Genomic DNA, 19,482 nt, shown 5'->3' on the forward strand with positions numbered 1-19,482 from the left:
ATTTCAAGTTTCATCAAAAATCTTACAGCGTTTGGCCTGAACTCCTCTTTGTGGAAGAATCCTCCTGTCATCATCTTCTTACTGAACGTTACCACATCAGCTGGGTCATCCAGGCCCCAGTGCTCGTGTGCCCAGAACTTCCCTGTGCAGCCACCTCCTGTCTGCACCTCGTCCACCAGGAAAGCACAGCCATGCTGCAGAGACAGAGTGAGGGGAATGTGAGCCCTCCTTCCCAAACCATGAACACCTCCCTTAGAGAGCACATCAACACAATCACAGGCAACATCTCTCCTTCCTCTCCCTTCACTGCCCCAACATCTCCTCCTCAACCCCTCCTGTCAGATTTCACAGTAAAAAATTGAGCTGTTTTTTCAGGAAGGCACTAGAAACTTGTTTCCTACCCATACTCATCAAGTACATGTTTTTATATAGTCTTGAGCCTTTCTAGAGGATACTTGAAAACATCTGGGAGGAGCAGAGGTGGCATTTTCAAAGCCCCTGAGGGAAGCAGAGTGTCATTTCTAGGGGCTTTGTTTGTTTGAAATATGAAGTCTCTGCCCCCAGTCTGAGTTGGGCATTATGTGGCACAGAGGCAGGACCAGCAGCATGAGCTGGTCAGTTTAGGGGGCATGAAAAGCTGCCTTTTCAGCCACCTCTGCTGAAAGAGCTATTCATGTGAGCTGGCAATGTGAGGTCTTTATGTGAAGGATTATTTTGTCCAAACTTTGTGACAGGGACAGCAAGCCATATCATAATACTGTATTTAAGAACAATGGGTAAGTATTTTGGCAGCATCTCTTCAGCACACAGATGTTTTGAGGGTGAAAAAAATCATGGAGTAAGTATTGCTGAGGGTCGTAGCTTCTAAATAGGTAACTTCACATTCCAAATACCAAGACATCTGTCCTTTTCATTGTTTTGTTGGAACATCAGCACAATAGCTGGACTTAAGTTGTGTTGCAGCTTTTTTTGTTTTTTTTTGCAATTAAAAACCTGTCATTAAAAAATTATACTTTTCACAACCTGCTTCTTCAGAAACAGAATCTCCTCAACCAAGTAGCATGATCATTTAAAGAACACACCTGCAAAATTCATAGCTAATGGATCAGAGTAATTTCTCTCTCACTTTGAAACTAGAAGGTAATTTATTGGAGTGAGGGAGCCAATAGGTGTGAATTGAACAGAACAGAGCAGGGACTGCTTGTATGTGGTACACAACTACCCTGACTGCTGCCAGGGAGGCCTCCAAGAGCCTGGGGCAGGGCAAAGCCTCTGGAGACACCCACAATGAGTGGGGGCATGTTTAGCTACCCCTGAGTGCCCAGAGAAATGTTTTATTACCTTTCTGGCAATGTCTCGTAGCTTTCTGAAGAAGTCATCTGAAGCATGATTGTCCCCTCCCTCTGACTGTATTGGCTCCACAATGATTCCAGCCACAATCTTCTTCTTTTTCCTGTACTTTACAATCAGATCTTCCACCTGTAAATCAAACACTTATGGTACATCCTCCTTGCAGAACATTTGTACATTTCCTCCCAGCTAAATTAAATCTCACCAGAACTTCAGCTTTGCATGGACATTCCTGGTTATAAAGGTACCAGGAGACAAAAAGGATGAACAAGTGGCTCCTCCAGCATTTAACCCTGCCTTCTTGTTCCTGAATGGGTTTAAGTCATGTCCTAATCACACTGTAACTAGCTGCACATTTATCTACAGAGTTGTGAAAGCTCTAGCCAGGTTCAGCTGGCAGTGTGCTGAGCACCTCACTGTGCCACTGCTAAGTGATATGGAAGGGGATAGATTTTGTGTCAGAAACCAAAACTCTGCTAATGTATTAGAAAAGGTAATCTGGAAAATTCACTTTTTTCAGTCACCCACTTCAGATATATTAAAATTAATCAGATGAAATAGTGCAGAAATTCTGTTGTGAGGGGCTGACAGATAATTCTCATTAACCTCCTAGTGCCAGTTACTGCAATTAATGGTGTGATTGTGCTTGAAATCCCCCTCATAGCCCCTGCAGGCTGTGCAAAGCAATGGTTTCCAAAGGGGACCAGGAAGCCAAGCACAGACTTGCTAAGAAAACGTTTGGCTTTTTGGTTTGTTTGTTTGCTTTTAAAATAATGGCTTTCAGCATCACATTTCTCCCACCAAAGCCACCCTGGAGCAGCCCCAGGGAAGGCATTTGCTGTGCTTTCTGTGTTCTCTGGAGTGAGGCAGAGAGAGTGGAGTGGACTCACAGGTCCACCCCTGCACAATGAGAGCTTTGTGCCAGCAGCTGCCATGGAAAAGCTGGAAAGGCTGGAATATTGTTAGAGGTTCTCTCTGCAGAGTGGGTTATCCACACTCTGCTCTCTCAGTCCATGGCCCTTTGGCAAGAGTTGGCAGAGAAGTTCACTGTGATACAATGAAGTTCTGAGGATGAAATTTCACTTTGGTATCACTCCTGCAGCCCTGTATTCCCAGTAAGCTGGCAGGGAGAAGGGTCTGACTGTAAACAACAGTGAATGCTGGTCCAATCACAGGCTGTTCCAATCCCTGAAAACATTCTTTTAGTGAAAAACACTAACCCTACCAACACTATTCATTATTTCAAATCAAAAACAACAGAAAGCTGCCAGGAAATTTTTTACCTCCTCTAAACAACGGGCTTCTTCCTGTTGATTCTCTTTCACAAAGTCTTCCAGGGGATACTTGAGCCTTGGAAATGGAGCAATAGGCCAGTCCAGTGAGGGAATGTCCAGTTTGTGAATTGCTTTAGAGTGAGTTGTAGCTAAGCAACCTAAGCCCAGAGAGAGAAAAATTAAAATAATACCCATCTAGGAACAATGCAAGAAAAAAGCTACCAAGAGGTGAAAAAATGGCAGGACTGTAGAATTCTCTTAACTGCTTGTGTTTTTACTGTCTTCTGAAATACTGTGTAATTGGATTTAGTCAGGCTTAAATGGATTGCTCTAGATTTTAAGCACCAGTTTCCACGTGCACTGTTCCAGAAGAGCAGGAGAACCTCTGTCAGTCTGAACAGTTTGCTCAGACAAGGTGGGTTCATCCCTCCACAGACAACTGCTCACAAAGCTCACAGTTATAGCACTCTCAGGTAAAACATGCTTAGAACAGGGACTGAGCTGATATAAACCAATAGAAGTAGTGACAGAATGTTTGTGGTTTTTACCCCAGGAGTTAGATTTTCATGAGTACAGACAGGAAACTGCAGATTCAGAATGAAAATAAGAGCCTGTCTGAAAAGGATTTTTCCAAAACCACAAAATCAATTCCTACTGTCACTCAAACAGTGTGATGGTGCTTCCAAGGCAAACCTTAATGAGCCTACAGCTTCTCCACTAGTACTATGTGTCTGAGGACAAGCCCAGAGAGCTGAGGGGTGAGGAGGGGACAAGGGACAGCTTACCCAGGGTCCTGCCGTGGAAGCCGCCCATGAAGGAGAGCATGGCGTAGTCAGGGCAGCCTGGGGGCTGCAAGCAGAGCACACAGTGGGGTCAGAGAGGGGCTGACATCCCCCTCAGTGTCCCCTGAGCTCCTCTTCCATCAGGCACCACAAACTGTCACAGCCTCCCCTTCAATGAGTACATTGGTCACCCCCAAACCTGCCCCGGCTGCCAAACCCCGGCACTGACGCTGCTGGATCCGTGGTGGTTTATAGTGTAGCCTGACATCACTGCACAGCTGAGCTCAGACAAGGCTGAGCCTGCAGCACAGTCACCCCTTTTTACACAGATCAGGAGCACAGGGTTATGGGGTGGCATTGTGGGGGTCCCTGTGCTGCGCCCCCATGCATTCCTGATGACTCCCTGATATTTATTGGGAGCAGTCTGTATTTCACCATTTCCTAAATGCACAAATCCCAGATTCCTCTTCACACATAGCAAACCAAACGTTTCCTCCCAATCTTCCCTTCCAAGCCCAAACCAGTGGAACATCTGTAGGTGTGAACAAATCCTACCTGGTTAATCATGCAAGATTCCAGTTCTTCTTTTGTGACATTATTATGGCCCCTCTCCTTGTTCTGCAGAAACCCCAAACAACCCAACGTGAGTGTTCCTGTAGTTGTACCCAATGCATTTATGGCTGAACCACAAACAGTAATGCTGGTATTCAAGACTGGAGTCAAGCAAGACTCTGACTATGGTTTTCACATGCTGACTACAATCTGCATTTTCTTTACTTCCTTTCGATTATAACTTCTAAAGTTGTGTCAATATAAAGTAAAAGCTTAGACAAAAACATTTTAATAAAGATTTCATACTAGATTAAATATAAAGAACATCATGAGCAAGACAACCTCCAAGTCTCACTTTGTTTTGTAGTAACAATTCTGAGTAAGTACTCATTTCTACATCCAAACCTACAAAAATATTTTAATGTTTTACTTACTCTGTACCACATGAATATTGTTTTAAAGGCATTTTCATTAGAGCAGGATCCACAAGACATGGTTATAACCTGTGACAAACCCTTAGGAGCCACCTGTCAGCAAAGACAGAAAATTACTCTTGAAATATTGAACACAAGTATAGTGCAAAATGATAATAACAGTGATGATACTGATAGTGATCAACCCACAGGTATCTCAAACTTACTGATAGCAAAGACTCCTTCAGTTTTTCTGTAAAGTTCTCTGGAGGTAAAATCCCTAGGGCAGGTCTGTTGATAAAAGTGCTCTAAAAAGACAAAGAGGAATTGTTAGGTCTTACTATCACATGGAAAATATGTTGATATCAAAGCAGATTATAAATACCAGGCAGAAATCTGTATCATGGCACAAGTAGTTTTAAGCTAGGGATTACTATTCCTGCCTTAGCATATGTTTTTTTATCTAATCCTTACTACTTTATTCTTGCAGGACACCTGAGGAAAGGTGCATGCTAACTCACACTGACATTCCCTCTTCAATATTGCCATTTCAGCTGCTCAATCTCCATTTTCCTTATACACAGGAATTATGCTTTAAAATCTTTATTACTTGCTGTCAGTTTGAGCAGCTAAATTCAGTTAGGATAGCAGCATTTTCATCCTTGCTGAGCTTCAAACAGACCATTTTGGAACACTGGGAAGGTGGAGCCAGGCTCCAGCTCTTCAGTGGAAGATGAAAAGCCATGGGCATGAATCAAAGCACGGTTAGTACTGATTTGGATACAGGGAAGAGGTTTTGCAGGAAGAGGACAGTGAAGCAGTGAAACAGGCTGCTCTTTTGGAGGTCTTCAAGGTCCCAGATAAAGCCCTGAGCACTCTGGTCTCATCTCACAGCCACCCATCTTGGAGCAGGAGGTTGGCCAAAAGACCACCTGAGGTTCCTTCCAGCTCCAGTGGTGCTGTGAACTGGCAACATCAGGATTCACACCTTTGGGAAAGGTAATTTTGGTGTCAGGGAACAGCGGCCTGCAGCCCACACAAGGTTTCTAAAGGAGCAGCTCTGGAAAAAGCCCCTCAGCCTCCTCAGTGCACTAATGGAGACGAATGTCACATTTATGCAATTAATTTAAATTGTGTCATGGATTAAAATTGATCCATCGCTGCTCTTAGTCTTTGTGGGTAATCTTATTTGATTCATACCGCGCTACTCTTTATTTTAAATTAAATTTTCTCAGAGAAGGACAAGCTCAATAAATTTGCCAACTGCCAAGCAAATTTATTTGCCTTTTTCTTTTGTTTGTTGTCTTTCTTGTTGAACAAGTAATGACTGAAATAAAGGCTGAGCTTTGATAAGTTAAGTCTCAATGGGTCTCCAGAGGGGACACACAGCATCTCCCAAAACACTCATATTTTCAGTGCAGCTCAAGCTTGCACATTTATCAGCATCCTTCAGTCCTCCTCCTCAACACAAATATTCATTCCAAGATGTGTGGGGCACAGCAAGAGGTGTAAGTGGTCACACTGCACCTGTAAGGACATTTCATCAGGATTCTCAGGGAAAACCAAGTATCACACAAGACAGAACACTGGTGAGCTAGGACCTTCTAAATTGAGTGTCTTACTTCCAAAACATTGTTTCAACAGACTCAAGCTTAAAAGAAAACCTAAGCAAGGATGTTAATGACAGGTTAACACACAATTTTTGTTTAGTGGCTATGAGAAATATGACTTGAGTTTTTATCTCAGTTCAGAAGTAAATTTTTGTATCAAGTTAAAAAGAGAAGAACACAAATTTGTTGTGAATTTGATTATGGGTTGTCACAGTCAGTTGACAACATTTGCCATTAAGCAGAAAAGTGTACTTTTCTTTTGTAGTTAATGAGATACCCAGAACCGAGAAAAATAGAACTGAGAAAAATTGACATCAAGCTGCCATGGGCTCAAACAAACAGATGCACATTCTGTGTTCAGAGCTGGATGTAGAGAGATATGTGGAGCATTACAGACAAACCAAATAAAAACTCCCTCCAGGAAAACACCACAATCCCTTTGCTAACACTGACTGAACTTGTGCCACTCGTGTGGGACTTTGGAGGAGTTCCTTCACTGAAGGCTTCCAGGAGTGTCACCCAGTGGGCAAATCAACAACTGCCACCAACAACAGGGCTTTTTAATTTCTTAATTGGTTTTGGGATTTTTGTTTGTTTGTTTTGTTTGTTTTTTAAAATCTGACTTTGCCTACTGCTGCATTATAGTGAAGATATTATTCTTAGAATTCATCTTTATGACTTAATATAAGTATTCATAAATATTAGACCTTCCCAAATATCCAGATCTGCCTTTGACACCTTTGATAACTGCAGCATTTCTAGTCCTGTTTTTTTTTTTTTGTTTGTTTGTTTGTTTTGTTTTGTTTTTTTCTTCCTTGAAGTATTTTAGTCCTGGGAAAGGCAGAATTTCTCACCTGAAGACATGAGTACTCCATAAAGGAAATCAGCTCAGGGAACTCAAATGTCTGCATTTCTCTGCCCTGCTGAAGTGCACTTAGGAGATGGGAATCAGCCACTATCCCCAACTTCATAAAACCCCATAAACTTCCCACAGATTGCAGATGTAGGGCACCATGTCCAAGATACTGTATTCTCAAGGTTTTGGGTTTGCTTTCAGGCTCAAAAATCGTCAGAAAACATAATTAAAATGGTTAATTTGAGACAGTAAGTTTGAACTATGATTTAAATGTGGCTGCAAATATATCAAGTGCTTGCACCACTCCAATGTTTACTTTTTGTAAAACTTCCCAGAGGTTTTGGTGTCTTCTTTAACACTACAAAGCTCTTTTCATCTAGTGAGAGGTAAAGCAAGCAGATCCTATCATACATTAAATGGAAGCATTAGCATTCACTATCAGTCTAAGACAAAAAGAGAAAGCCCACAACAAGGAGAGAGAGAGACAGAGAGAGAACTCCTTCAGGTACTTCATGTTCTAATTCACTTACCAGGTTCTGTGGCTGCTGTAAAAGCTTTATCAGAGAGGGATGGCTGTAACCTAATTAAAAAGAACAAAGAAAACTGGTTTTATCTGGTTTCAATGAAGTAATGCAAAGCATAATCTAGAGAATAACCATAACTTAATGCTTGACTGTTTATGTGTAACTTTTATATTTTTAACTACTAATAATGGGACTTCTTTTGAAGCAGGACAAAGCTCTGGCCTCTCTGTCCCTCAGGTGCAGGGCACAGCACAGCACTGCTGCTGGGAGCTGTGGCACACCCATTTCCTTACTTTGACAAAGTTTTGCTTGGAAAAAGATGCAACCGTTTATCCTTCTTACTAAGATAGCTTCAGTTTTAACACAATGTGCTTAATTTATACCCATTGATAGTCTACAGGATAACTTACTTGCTTACAGGCAATATCAATTTATCTGCTGTTGAAAAAAAGTAATCTTTGAAGGAGGCCAGAAATTTAGTTTTAAGCCTGATCTCTAATGTATGAAATGCCAACATCAGAGATTAACATCATCTTTTACATTTCCCTGTAGAAACAGTTGGAAACCTCATCTTCCCTACTGCTCAAGAAGTCAGACCACGGTAATTTTGTTACAGAAGCTTAATGTGCTTCTGAATCCCCATTCCAGTAGAATGACAACAGCCTTGATTATCCTGTTTGAGCAGTGGAGCATTAGGTGACTGTGTTAACAAATCCATTATAAATTCAGTTTTGAATATTTTAGCTGAAAACAAGAGAATATCCATATTGTTTTAGCGGCATGTCATGCTGATAAATCTGTTAAAATTATTATGAAGATAATAACAGTGGCTATTTGGGACACAGATCAACAAAATCTGCATGGCATCTGCTGCTATGGGAAGAGCTGTTGTTCAGCCAGAGGGAATGACACATCGAGAGCTGTGGGCTTGAGAACTGCACCTGGGGCTGCCCCTGAGAGCCCCTTTGAGAGTAAATCAAGTGTTTTAGAAATCTCCAGAGTGCACAGAAGTTTGTTATCAAGAAGCATTGTTTAGGAAGCTCAAGGATTAATTCTGGTGTTGCTTGTAAGGACATATAATGCTGTTGCTAGTGTAACTGTATTGTGAAAATCTTTTTATCTTCTCTTATTACACCACAAACTTTATTACCCCTGATTTACCCTTTAGCACACACACAGAATCTCTCTCCCATTCTCTTCACTTCAGGCCAAGTGGTCTGGTCTTCCTCCTAACACCCCCTCACCCCTGTGGCTCCTCAGAGAGGCCCAGGGAAGGCAGGGAGGACCCTCAAAGCCCAGCTGCTGTCAGAGTCAGGCAGTGTGACAGAAGCTGAGCTGGCATGTGGGTTCACAGTCAGGAGCTCACACCAGGAAAAGCTAAATGCTTGAATAACCATTATATAACTGTGCTAGACAAGTCAAACAGCTCCAGGCTGGCATGGCAAACAGGTACTAACTCATTTCAGTGCCATGACCAGCACAAGGGTTTGCAGAGCTCCAAATGTGCTCTCAGAGGTGGCTGAGCTGGCTCTGAGGAAGGGCACCTGCTCCATCACTCTTGCTGTGTGTCTGGAGCAGCGTGACAGGAACGTACATGTCCTGCAGGCTCATGAATGTGCCTGTCTGCAAAAGGAAAAACGACCAGAGCCTGCTAAAATAATGAGATGGAGAAAGCCCAAGGAATCATTTTAACTGAGCAGCAGGCTGCTGTCAATAATACCAAACTACACCTCTCTGCATCTCCCCAAACAAAACTGACCTTCCCAGCACTGACAAACACATTGTTTCATTTGCCACTCCAGGATGTTTGCTGGCAAACATGTCAATAAAGTCCCTCTTGCACTTGGCTCCATGGGGTTTCTAACTCTATTAGACAGAATAGATGCAGGGTGAAAAGACTATGCTGTGCTACAAACTGCCCATAAAAGTGTGGTAAAAAACTATTTTAATTTTTGTTTTTCAGCAAGAGACAGCCTAGAGCATCTTTGCCTAGAGGTTTTTTATACTTTATTTCTTATCTCTCCACACAGGCACTTATTGCCTCTCAACCTCTGCTAATAAATATATTCTGGTGTAACAGATCATTATTAAATCTTGGGGAGTCCTGACAGATTCATGCAAGGTTTTATTGGATTTACTTGCAGAGAGATAAGCAGAGATGACTAACAAGCACCTTGTGATCTTGTTTTGCTCTCCCAGTCCAGGCCCTACCTCTGTCACCAAGAGGGACATTATTAGTAACCTGGGCAGCTTCAGATAGTCTTGTCATTCAGCACAACTGAAACATATAAATCAGTGCTGTGTGTTTGCCTTAGGTCAGCCTGTAAGTATTAAATTTCCATTTACTCTTTGTTGCTGCACATCCCAGAGCCATTACCTGAGAGGGTGCAAGAAGCACTGTACTGTAGTTCCTTTGTGGAATGTGCTCCCTAGGACAAAAGCCCAGCTTGTCCTCAGGAAGGCATTTTCTCATGTGAAGGAGGAACTACATGGTTTAGGAGGGTCAGTCACAGCACTGCAGTCTTGTCCTACGTCACCAGTTTCAACCAACCAGAGAAAGTAGACTGCAGAGCCCCTGCCCATTAACATCTTTCCTCCATAATACTTCAATATTTTACACACAAAACTATATTAAAGGGGGTATGCTTGCACCATCCAGCACCAGAAGGTCAGAAAGTCTCCGTGCACTGCCTGTACAATTTCATTCTTTTGGAGTATGCACTGACTTCCACACTTTGGAGTGTGCATTTGACTACATGACCGAGACTTGCTTCTCGAAATCAATTTCTTGTGTTGAGAATGGGAAGCCATGAACACTAAGTGCATCTCCTTTCCTAGAAACCTAAAATCCAAGCTCATTGGCATACAAGCACTGTGCTCCTGTGTCTCATTCTCATTTCCAGTGGCCAAGTTACCCCAGCGCAGCATGAAAGACACAAAGTAGTGAGAACTTGTGTTGGGGTAAATAAGCCACAGACATTGTGGGGTTCTGGAATGATTACACTGATGGAACAGCAAAAATATTGGCTGCAAAGAAGGCTGGGTTAAGTCAACCCCCATCACAGTCACAAGGTCTTAGATGCCAAAAGTTTGGTAACAACCTGAACATATTCAAATTCTGTTTCCCAGGAAAGGAGGCCTGTAGGGATGATTTTGAGTCATCACAGTTTCTATTCATAGCACAGGATTTACCTTTGAAATTACCCCAGCACTCCTGCTCTTTCTGCTTCTGCAGAAGTGTGTTTTTAAGCAACTGAGAGGAACCATGGATGAGGAGCAAACAAACTGGGCTGAACTCCTACTGAAACCTGTATGCCTTGCAGTTGGGGCTCACATTTCTGCCTTGCCTCAGCTTGAAAGGCTTCACAAAGCAATCAGCTGAGTCTCCTGCCAGGCCCTGTGTCTGCTCCCCCAGACAAATGAGCTGCCACCTTTGCTTTCATCAGCACCACAGCTCAGTGCTGGGCTTGTTTCATCCTGCTGCACTCCACATGCCCCACTCCTTTCTTTTTTTTTCTTTTTTGAGATAGAAATGTTAACTGAAGCAAATAATTTCATGTTAAAATGTCTACATTATGGTTGTTAATGATTAAAACAGTAACATACTGTTACAGAATCACCAAGGCCACGAATCCAAGCCAACAAAGACAACCTGAATTGTGGAACCTGCACATTCAAACTGAGATTAGTAAGAGAGCTTCTTCCTGTCATCACTATGCAGTTTAAGTGAGATTTAGGTATTGAATTTGTAGTTTCTTCAGGTATCTAAACCCACCACTACACAATACACAGCAGTGAACTGTCCTTGGTCACAACAAGGTGTTCATTATGTCACCTCTGTTTCTTTAAATTAATCAACCCACTTCCCTGGTAATGCCTGAGATAAGAAAATGACAGGTTGAGTACAAAACAAAACATTTTGGTACAAGCGTCTCCTACCTATTGGGATGGAAGAAATCTGAGAATAGAGATCCAACATACGATTGCCATCTACATCTACGAGGTAATTCCCTCGGCTCTCTTCATAATTGCAAAAGAAGTGCACAGCTTCTGCATTCTTCAAGGAAAAAAAAACAACAATTAGTGCTTTAAAAAGTGGCAGTATGTAGGAAGATGCAACTAATGGTTATAGAGCAAAATATGATAAAAATATCTAATGCTAGGATAAAAAGACACATTATATTCACTTCATGGGAATAGCTGTACAGCTATTTTTGTAACGACTGTTAAAAGGGCAAGTCTTTACTTTTTCTACAGAAATGAAGCACAGACTTGGGAAATTGCTCATCTCAGGAAGGCACTATGTACTAAGGCTGACATACTTTTAAACTCAAGCCCTAATAAACCTTGTTTTCACTGGCCACTCTGTAACGACTCCAAGGTTTTTCTTTAAACACACATAGTTTAAATGGATGTGTTGATAAAACAAACCCTGATGCTGGCAAAATGATTCTGCAGTATTGAAAATATACTACAAAAGGTTTTATTCAAATGCATATATAAACTACACATAATGTGTTTTCAGTGTGGAAGCCCAGAGTCAGTGTTTCACCTTTCTTGGTGGCACAAACATACAAACCAGGATTTTAAAATGAGGTCTGAAATCAAAGTATTAACCCCCGCCCCCAAAACATAGAAAACTTGACAAATTACCTGAATGCCATTCAGCTTCTTCATTAATTCCTGCAGAAAAGCAAATGTCAGAGTCTCAGGTGTGTAATTAGCAGATACTGATGCAGAATGTATGTTCCTTTTTTATGATCCCATAAATCATATGCAAACCTTGTAGTCCTGTGTGCTTACCAGGCAACTCTACCTGCCACAGGAACTTTTATGGTGCATCTTACAAATATTACAGTCAAAATTATGACCTGTGGCATGCAGAGGGGCTGCAAACACAGTTTAACTGTACATCTCCAAAAAGGGAAATCTGCCTCTTTTATATTGACCAACTGAACTAAGAGAACGAGACGAATCAGAAAATAAGAGAAGCCAGAGTCACACAGAAGGTACATTGGTTCTAGAAAGATTGCTCCTTTTTATTAAAAACAACAAAAAACCCCTCACAAAACCTGCCACAAGCCCAAATGCTGACTCTGCCAAACAACAACCAGAAAATTAAAACTGTTGCTTCATTTCAGAACCAAAGCATTATTTCACATCATAAAAAGTTTCTATTTCAGCAGGAGCACAAGTGACCAAGCCTGATGAGATGTTTTATGAAAATGATGCTCTTTTGCTCTGAATTATTCCATATGGGAACTTGCCAGCTGAGATTCAGATCTGCCTCTCAGAGAGGGGCATTTCATTCATGAACTTTTCATTCTCAACCTCCTGATAAAAGTGGGCATAGACTTACGGAATCATGTTTGTTCGTATCAGAATTAAGGTTTGAAATTAATTCTGTTTTCTAGCAAGTTAGACACAGCTAAAGATGCAAAATACAAGTTACTATACTTTGGAAACTTACCCTAGATCGTGGTCCAGGAACTTCTGTCTTCATCAGAGGTCCATCATAATCAAAATCCACATCAATTTTAGCTGCAGCTTGACTGATATACCTGTGTCCTGTAAGAAATAATGAAAACCTGAGTACAGACCATATTTTCTGTGCTCTCCTCTCAGAAGAAACATCCATACCTTGCATGACTGAGAACACTTGACAGATGAGACCAATTACATTGAACTGTTTGAAATTATTTATGTATCTCATCTTTGACCAGTCTTAAAATAAAACCAATACCAGTGAGGTGGCTTAAAAAAAAATAAAAGCAAAAAATTCCAAGGGAAATGACAAGAGAACCCTAGAGAAACAGAGGCAAATCCTCCTGTAAAGCACAGGAGGATTGAGAACACATCTCTTTCCATCTCTTTTGTTAAGTCTGTCCATTATGCCCTGTGAAAGCTTTTGTCATAAATTCCCCACTCCTACACAGAGATGGTTTAGTTAACCACCAGTAATAACCAAATAGCCTGATGGAGCCCACAGGAAAAATCCAGTATTTTGTTTTTCAATAGCTCAAAGAACATTCTTTGGGAAAGATTTGTCTCAGAAAGGTAAATGGCCTTGTCTCACATGAAACCAGCATTCTGCAGTGCAGCTCTGAAATCTGAGTCCCAATCAGTGCCAAATTCCCTTCTGGTCTTGCTGTTTTTATCCACACGTGTAGGGAATCATAATAAACTTGACACCCTAATGAAAACAAAAAAGGCAAAAATCTCCTGTGCTTCACCAATAACAGGCTCTGCTTCCCTTTCTGAAATAACTGTTTTAAAACACAGGGTTTAGGCAAACTTCATATGACAGAGACACGTCTGGTAAGTATTCCAAATATGCATTTCCAATATGTATATTCTGTTAAAGGGTGTTATGGGATAACATGGGGGTTGTACATTTGCAAAAACAGGAAGTACCGACACCAAAGCTCTACCAAGGCTACCAGCAAGAGACTATGAGCCTGCTCTCCACGCTGAGGTTGAACTAAATCAACATTCTTGGCAATTACTTTTTTTTCATGGAGCACCTGCAAGCCTCTACCCAGCACGGTATCAACAACAAACTGATCTTAATGCTCTTAACTTGGGGGTATCACACTTGGCCCTGAAAGAAGAGAGTGTAACTACCTTTAATACCTGTGATAGGTATTTTTAAGCTGGGGCAATTTGGATGTCCCAAAACGAAGGTCCTTTGCTCTCCTTGTCACCAGATGCAGGCTCAGCATGGGAAGTCAGGCAACAGCAGCTCTTGTCTGGGGCACTCAGAGCAGCAGGGTCTGAAGGTACCACTCACCACATCCTGCTGTGCCAGGGCAGTGCTGCCAGCTGCTAAACCAATAAACTGCAGCCCAGTTTGGCAGAGGTGCAGGGAGGGAGATGCCTGGGCAGGCAGGCCAGCAGTCAAACACATGGAAATCCCTGGGGTGCAGCACTGCCACCAGAAACCCCAGCAGCCCCTCTGCACTGCCATCCATACCCACCTCTCACTGCCAGAGCTCTGTTCCAGCAATGTACTGAAATTATTTTGTGTTTGGAAGTAACAGTTGTTCAATAAACCAAATATTTATCAAGGAAAACAGAAGGGATCCTGTGATAGTGCTCAGCAGTGCTCCAGGCACAGCCATTCAGCCGAAATTTCCAACAGTGACTCGAGACATTTGCCTCAGCTTGTGTCAGCCCAAGCTGGGATGTCTCAAGCAAGCCTGATTTCAAGAAACTATCTGGAAAATCACCACCCCTTGAAAGCATCTCTGAGCACTTAAAGTCACTGCTCATCCTGGGAGAACTTAGCCTGCAAAGATGATTATTCTCCCAGGCTTTAACTCAGATGCGTCAGTGCCTCTCCGCAAAGCTATTAATAGGTTTTTGTCACAGCAACACCATTTTTGTGTCATTCTGTTTAGCATTCATGTAAATTGGAGACTGCATGGCAACTGCTCCACTGAGGAGGAAAAAGCTACTGCATATGAAAAATCAAAATATCCACAATTCATAGGCAATAAGGCTGCAGGTTTAGTGGACACACTCTCAAGTCTAAAATGAGAAGAGACCAAACTTACCTTTTTGTGCACCCACTCCTTCCCCAAAGGAGATCCCACCAAAACAGCTGCAAACATTTCTGCTTCTCCTATGTCCCCTTCCCTCCCACCCCCCAGGCTCTGGGTGCTATTTCTTATGACAAAGGGGAAAGCACCCAGAGGCACAGAATGTACAGGACATTTTGGGAGTCAGCACTAACAGGAAACATATGGAAGACCAGCATCAGACTTGGAATTGTTTGGCACAGCTACAGATTTAAGACAGGTGAGGTATAACCTTCATGCACAGTCCTCACTCTCCTCCTCCCCAGCCTGCCTGGTGCCCTGCTGCCAGAGACCCTGTGCCACCACATCACCTCTGCTCAGCTCTCAGGATCTTCTCATCTGGAGAACACCTCCTTCCTTATTTTTTTTAATTGAGTTCTCACAAAAAATGCACTTGTTTGGACCGTGATAAAAGATTTCCTCTTCTGCAAACACCCAAGCCACTCCTGCAAGGTCCTGACTGTCAGGCTCGAAAACCTAGTCCTAGCCACCACCTGGGAGGGGTGGATGACATTCCCCCTCTTCTGCCTCCCTGAAGGATGATCTAGGAAATATTGTAACAGGTAAGGATGCTAACAAACACAAGTTCAATGATTTCTCTAAGCAAGTTTTGTTGTGGATCCTGCAAAAGACATGACCTCCCCTAAAAATAAATTCATATTTATAGAACTGTACAACAGGGACTTGAATTGGAGAATATTTTCTCTAACTTGTTTAACAGCACAAGTCAAGAGGAGGTTGCTTCCTTCAGGCAGGCTGTGTAACAAAGACCCAAGTGAGTCAGTCTGCTTTGTAAATTTTTAATCATCATCTTGTTGCTGCCACAGTCTCTTTTGCAAACAGTCTTGTTGTGCCACAGTCTATTTTGCAAAGATACATTGAACCAGAGCAGCTTATCCAAACTACAATAATTTTCAATAAGTCTGTGAACCAGAGCCAGTTAAAAACTTAGCAACACAGGTGAACAGGCTTCCCTGCTCTTGCTTATTTTCTCCTAAAGCCCACTACAGGCCATCAGGCTCTACAAGCAAGTGATTTCTAGGCTGAATCACTGATACAAATTTAATTTCACATACTTGTTTTCAGGAGCCCACAGAATGTCTCATTTTATTAACTCCAGTATAATGGCACTGTATCCATTTATTGATCTTACACTGGCCAAAGCATTGTTTCACCTCCTGGCTCAGGCAAACACTGTGGCTGGCATCTGAAGGAACACCTTGCCATGAACAAAACACAAATGCCCTGTGTCACCAGATCAAAGGATTTTGAAAGGTTTTTTCCTCAGGTATAGGATGAATAATATAGGCCAGAACAAAACCCTCAAAAACCAACATTCCAACATACTAGAAAAGTCTTTGATAGTAAAAGCTAAATCAAAGTGGAGTAAATCCTCAAACTTTATCTTTCAGTGAAGGTCTCCTCCCTGTGAAAGCGTAATAAATGATTGGCATAAACTCACACAATTTCTAGCAAGGTCAGTGGCTTTATCCCAAATACCCCACTCACTACTCATCAGACAGGCATATCTGTTCACAGGGCTGATTAAAAATAAACAAAACAAGCCAAATTTTAAGAACACAGAAAAGTTTCTCTGCTTCCCCCATCTTAACTCTTTTCTTCTTTCCCTACTCTTACTCAAGTAAATTGGGACTCTGATGAGAAATTGTACTGACAGTGAAAGTGGTGGCTCCTGCTGAGCTCTGTGACTCTTGGCACAGCCAGGGGACACTGTGGGGACATCCAGGCTGTGCCAGCCACAGCACTGACACACAAGGAGCTCTCCTGGCTAAGGGCACCTGAACAGCACTGACAGAAACTCTCTTACTGCCACACAGACTTTTGCAGCTCTCCTGGTGCTCAGGGACCTGTCCAAAGCCTTATGGTGACAAAGGCAAGTTTGGAGGAGCCGAGAACTCCAGCTCAGCTGCAGGCAGCAGTTTTCTGAGCACAGGTATGGCCCCAGCCCTGCTCCCCTTCACACAGCCCATTTCCTCCCTCAGCACTGCCCTTGCTCTGCAGGCCAAACAGGAGCTCAGGCCACTCTCCAAAGGCACAGAGGACATCAGAGCCCTGCCAAAGGCAGCCTGGGCACCCTTGCCTGGGCACTCCTGGCCTTCTTGCACCCCTCTCTCCACACCCCCTGCAAGGCTTTGTTCTCCAGCCCCCAAAGAACAGCAGGACACGGGTGCTGCCTCCTGCTCACAGCACAGCTCCAGGACGTGGCTGCTCTCCTGCAGAGGCTTTTCCAGGCACTTGGACATGGAGATGGATGGCTGCATCAATATCTGCTTTGTTTAGCCTGGAGGAGGATTTCAGGCCATGCTCTGTCTGCCTTGCTTCCCCCCAGCATCAGTACCACAGTCTCCTAATGGTGCAAGAAAATGCAAATAAATCAGGTCACTCACTCTAGTGCTTTATCCTCTGGGAAACTGCAGCAGGCTCTGCTCAGCTGGCATTTCTGTCTTGAAGGTACTCAATCAATGAGATTTGCAACTCAGCTCAATTTTTCCCTGTTTGGCTTTTTAGTATCAATTTACCCTGCAATAGAAACTCTGAAGACACATGATACCATGTAATTCAAGGTACTCCAACTTGATATTTAGGAGTTTTAGACATTTGCAGGCCAGGTCAGGGTTTTTGCCTCCCAAAAAGACAGCAGAGATGGGACAGGTAAAAACTGAGATTCTCACTATGGCCAAGCAATGTATTTTCAGGAATTGAGAATCCCTGGTGGCTGGTCCTTCAGTGAACTACCAGCATTAACTTTGTAATAAAAGTCAATCCTTTGATTTTCTGTTGACATTGGAACAAATTGCCTTAGAGAAAGGGGATTTTGTGTTATATTATCTTAAGAACAGGAGTAAATTACATAACCTCAGCTCTCATCTTAAAAGTGTGTAGAGCTAACAGGCTCTGATCAAGTGTCCTCTAAAAAAGCATTACCAAAGTTCTTAAATTACATTTAGCTAACATGACCAAGAACAGCACCCTTTTCTCCCTGGTAAACAAAGCTGTCTCTCTTTATCATAGCAAAAGTCAAAACACAAGCACAGGTACTGTTAATGAACATCATTTCAGAGAGAGCACATAGGCTGAACAATTTGCACAGAATTTTCTACCCGTCCCATTTAAAGAAGCTGGGCATAATAAGTTAAATTCTACTCTTCTTGCAGACTTCTCAAAGCTCTCATCCACACATCATCTTTCTGAACACTTGAATAACATCAGAAAATTATCACATCCTTCCTTTTCATCCAACAGGATGTCATCACTTGCTAGCAGGCAGAAAAGCTCATTTCCCAACTTTGCTTCTCCACGCTGCCCCCGTTGCTCACCAGGAGTCCCAGTCAGCAATTTTAACAAAGCACCACATTGCTATAGCAACATAATTAATATAAGTGCACCCTGCTAATTTGGTGATGCTGGTAGTCACAAAGAGCTCCACTGCTGGCAGGTCTGTGCTGAGTGCTGATTTCTGATAACAGAGCTACAATCAAGGCAGGGCTAGAAAAAGCTTGAACCTCTCATGTGTTTAACCAAAAATAACACTCACTTCAGCACAGCTCCTGAGTGTACAGCTGGATATTACCTGGGAGAAACTCCAGTGGAGGCACTGAAAGGACATCTGTGTAATGAACAGGAGGAACAATTCCAAGGAAAAGGAAAAGAAGAGGAATGAAAATCCACGCTGGCACAACCAGAGCTCTCAAACACGAGTGTCTTGCTGTGAAGGGGTGAGAGGGAAAGCTCTGCAGTCCCCAGGGAGGCACATCCCATGTGCCACATCACTGCTCCCCTGTGCAAGTGCAGACAGACAACCCACCTGCCTTGCCTTTAACTTCCCTTCCACAGTGTCGATCAAACCACCTTCCAGACAGAATTTTTAGAGCATGGGGGCCCTGACAGCCAAAAGTAGGAGGACTGTGATTTCCTCTGAGTCCTCTTTTATGTGTTACAAGTAGAATCTGTTACTAACAGATCTTGAAAGGGAATGGCAAAAGGCCAGGCTAGCTAGAGATGTTTGGGAAATGAACATCACTATTGCATAACATTGTGAAAACTGAGATTGCTATTTACAGAGTGCTTATGCTGCAAGATCAGAAGCTCTTCCACATGAGATTGTCTGTGTTTCAGCACTCCCACTACACACTTTGGATTCTCCAAAGATGAAGAAAAAAATCTTATACCACATAGGCCATAAAGAAGTGGAAACTCCTGTAAGAAAGAACAAAAAGTTCCCCTTCACCATCCCAGCACAATCCCAAATCAGCTCCTCAGGAGAGTTACAGGAGCACCCAAACACTGGTTTTGTAGGTCTTGTGATCTGAACCAGTCATAACATCCTCCCTCTTTCAACAGTTCAACAGCTACAGAGCCCATCAGGACACTCTGGAGGTGAACAACCAACCACAAGGAACATCCAGATGGGAAAACAGCCAGCATTGCTACAGCCACCCTTTGTGGCACAGAAGGAACAAGAAAACTGGATAGGAACATCACATTCACTCAAGGAACTGAGAACAGCAGGCCCAGCTTGG

At 42.7% G+C, this 19,482-nt stretch overlaps 1 protein-coding gene across 2 annotated transcripts in view; it reads right to left on the reverse strand.

Annotated features, from left to right (window-relative positions):
* The window catches only part of ABAT (4-aminobutyrate aminotransferase), a 70,568-nt gene that overhangs the window by 5,454 nt on the left and 45,632 nt on the right, over positions 1 to 19,482 (reverse strand). For both annotated transcript variants that reach the window (XM_083872579.1, XM_083872580.1), the window contains 11 exons: positions 12,832 to 12,929; positions 12,015 to 12,044; positions 11,301 to 11,418; positions 7,368 to 7,417; positions 4,599 to 4,679; positions 4,393 to 4,485; positions 3,962 to 4,024; positions 3,410 to 3,473; positions 2,634 to 2,782; positions 1,342 to 1,479; positions 27 to 194 (listed from right to left, as the gene is read on the reverse strand). In XM_083872579.1, the coding sequence (XP_083728705.1) occupies positions 27 to 194; positions 1,342 to 1,479; positions 2,634 to 2,782; positions 3,410 to 3,473; positions 3,962 to 4,024; positions 4,393 to 4,485; positions 4,599 to 4,679; positions 7,368 to 7,417; positions 11,301 to 11,418; positions 12,015 to 12,044; positions 12,832 to 12,929 (1,052 nt within the window). The remainder of the gene's footprint in view (positions 1 to 26; positions 195 to 1,341; positions 1,480 to 2,633; positions 2,783 to 3,409; positions 3,474 to 3,961; positions 4,025 to 4,392; positions 4,486 to 4,598; positions 4,680 to 7,367; positions 7,418 to 11,300; positions 11,419 to 12,014; positions 12,045 to 12,831; positions 12,930 to 19,482) is intronic.

This window comes from Zosterops lateralis (assembly GCF_965231275.1).
Source record: "Zosterops lateralis genome assembly, chromosome: 15".
NCBI lineage: Eukaryota > Metazoa > Chordata > Aves > Passeriformes > Zosteropidae > Zosterops > Zosterops lateralis.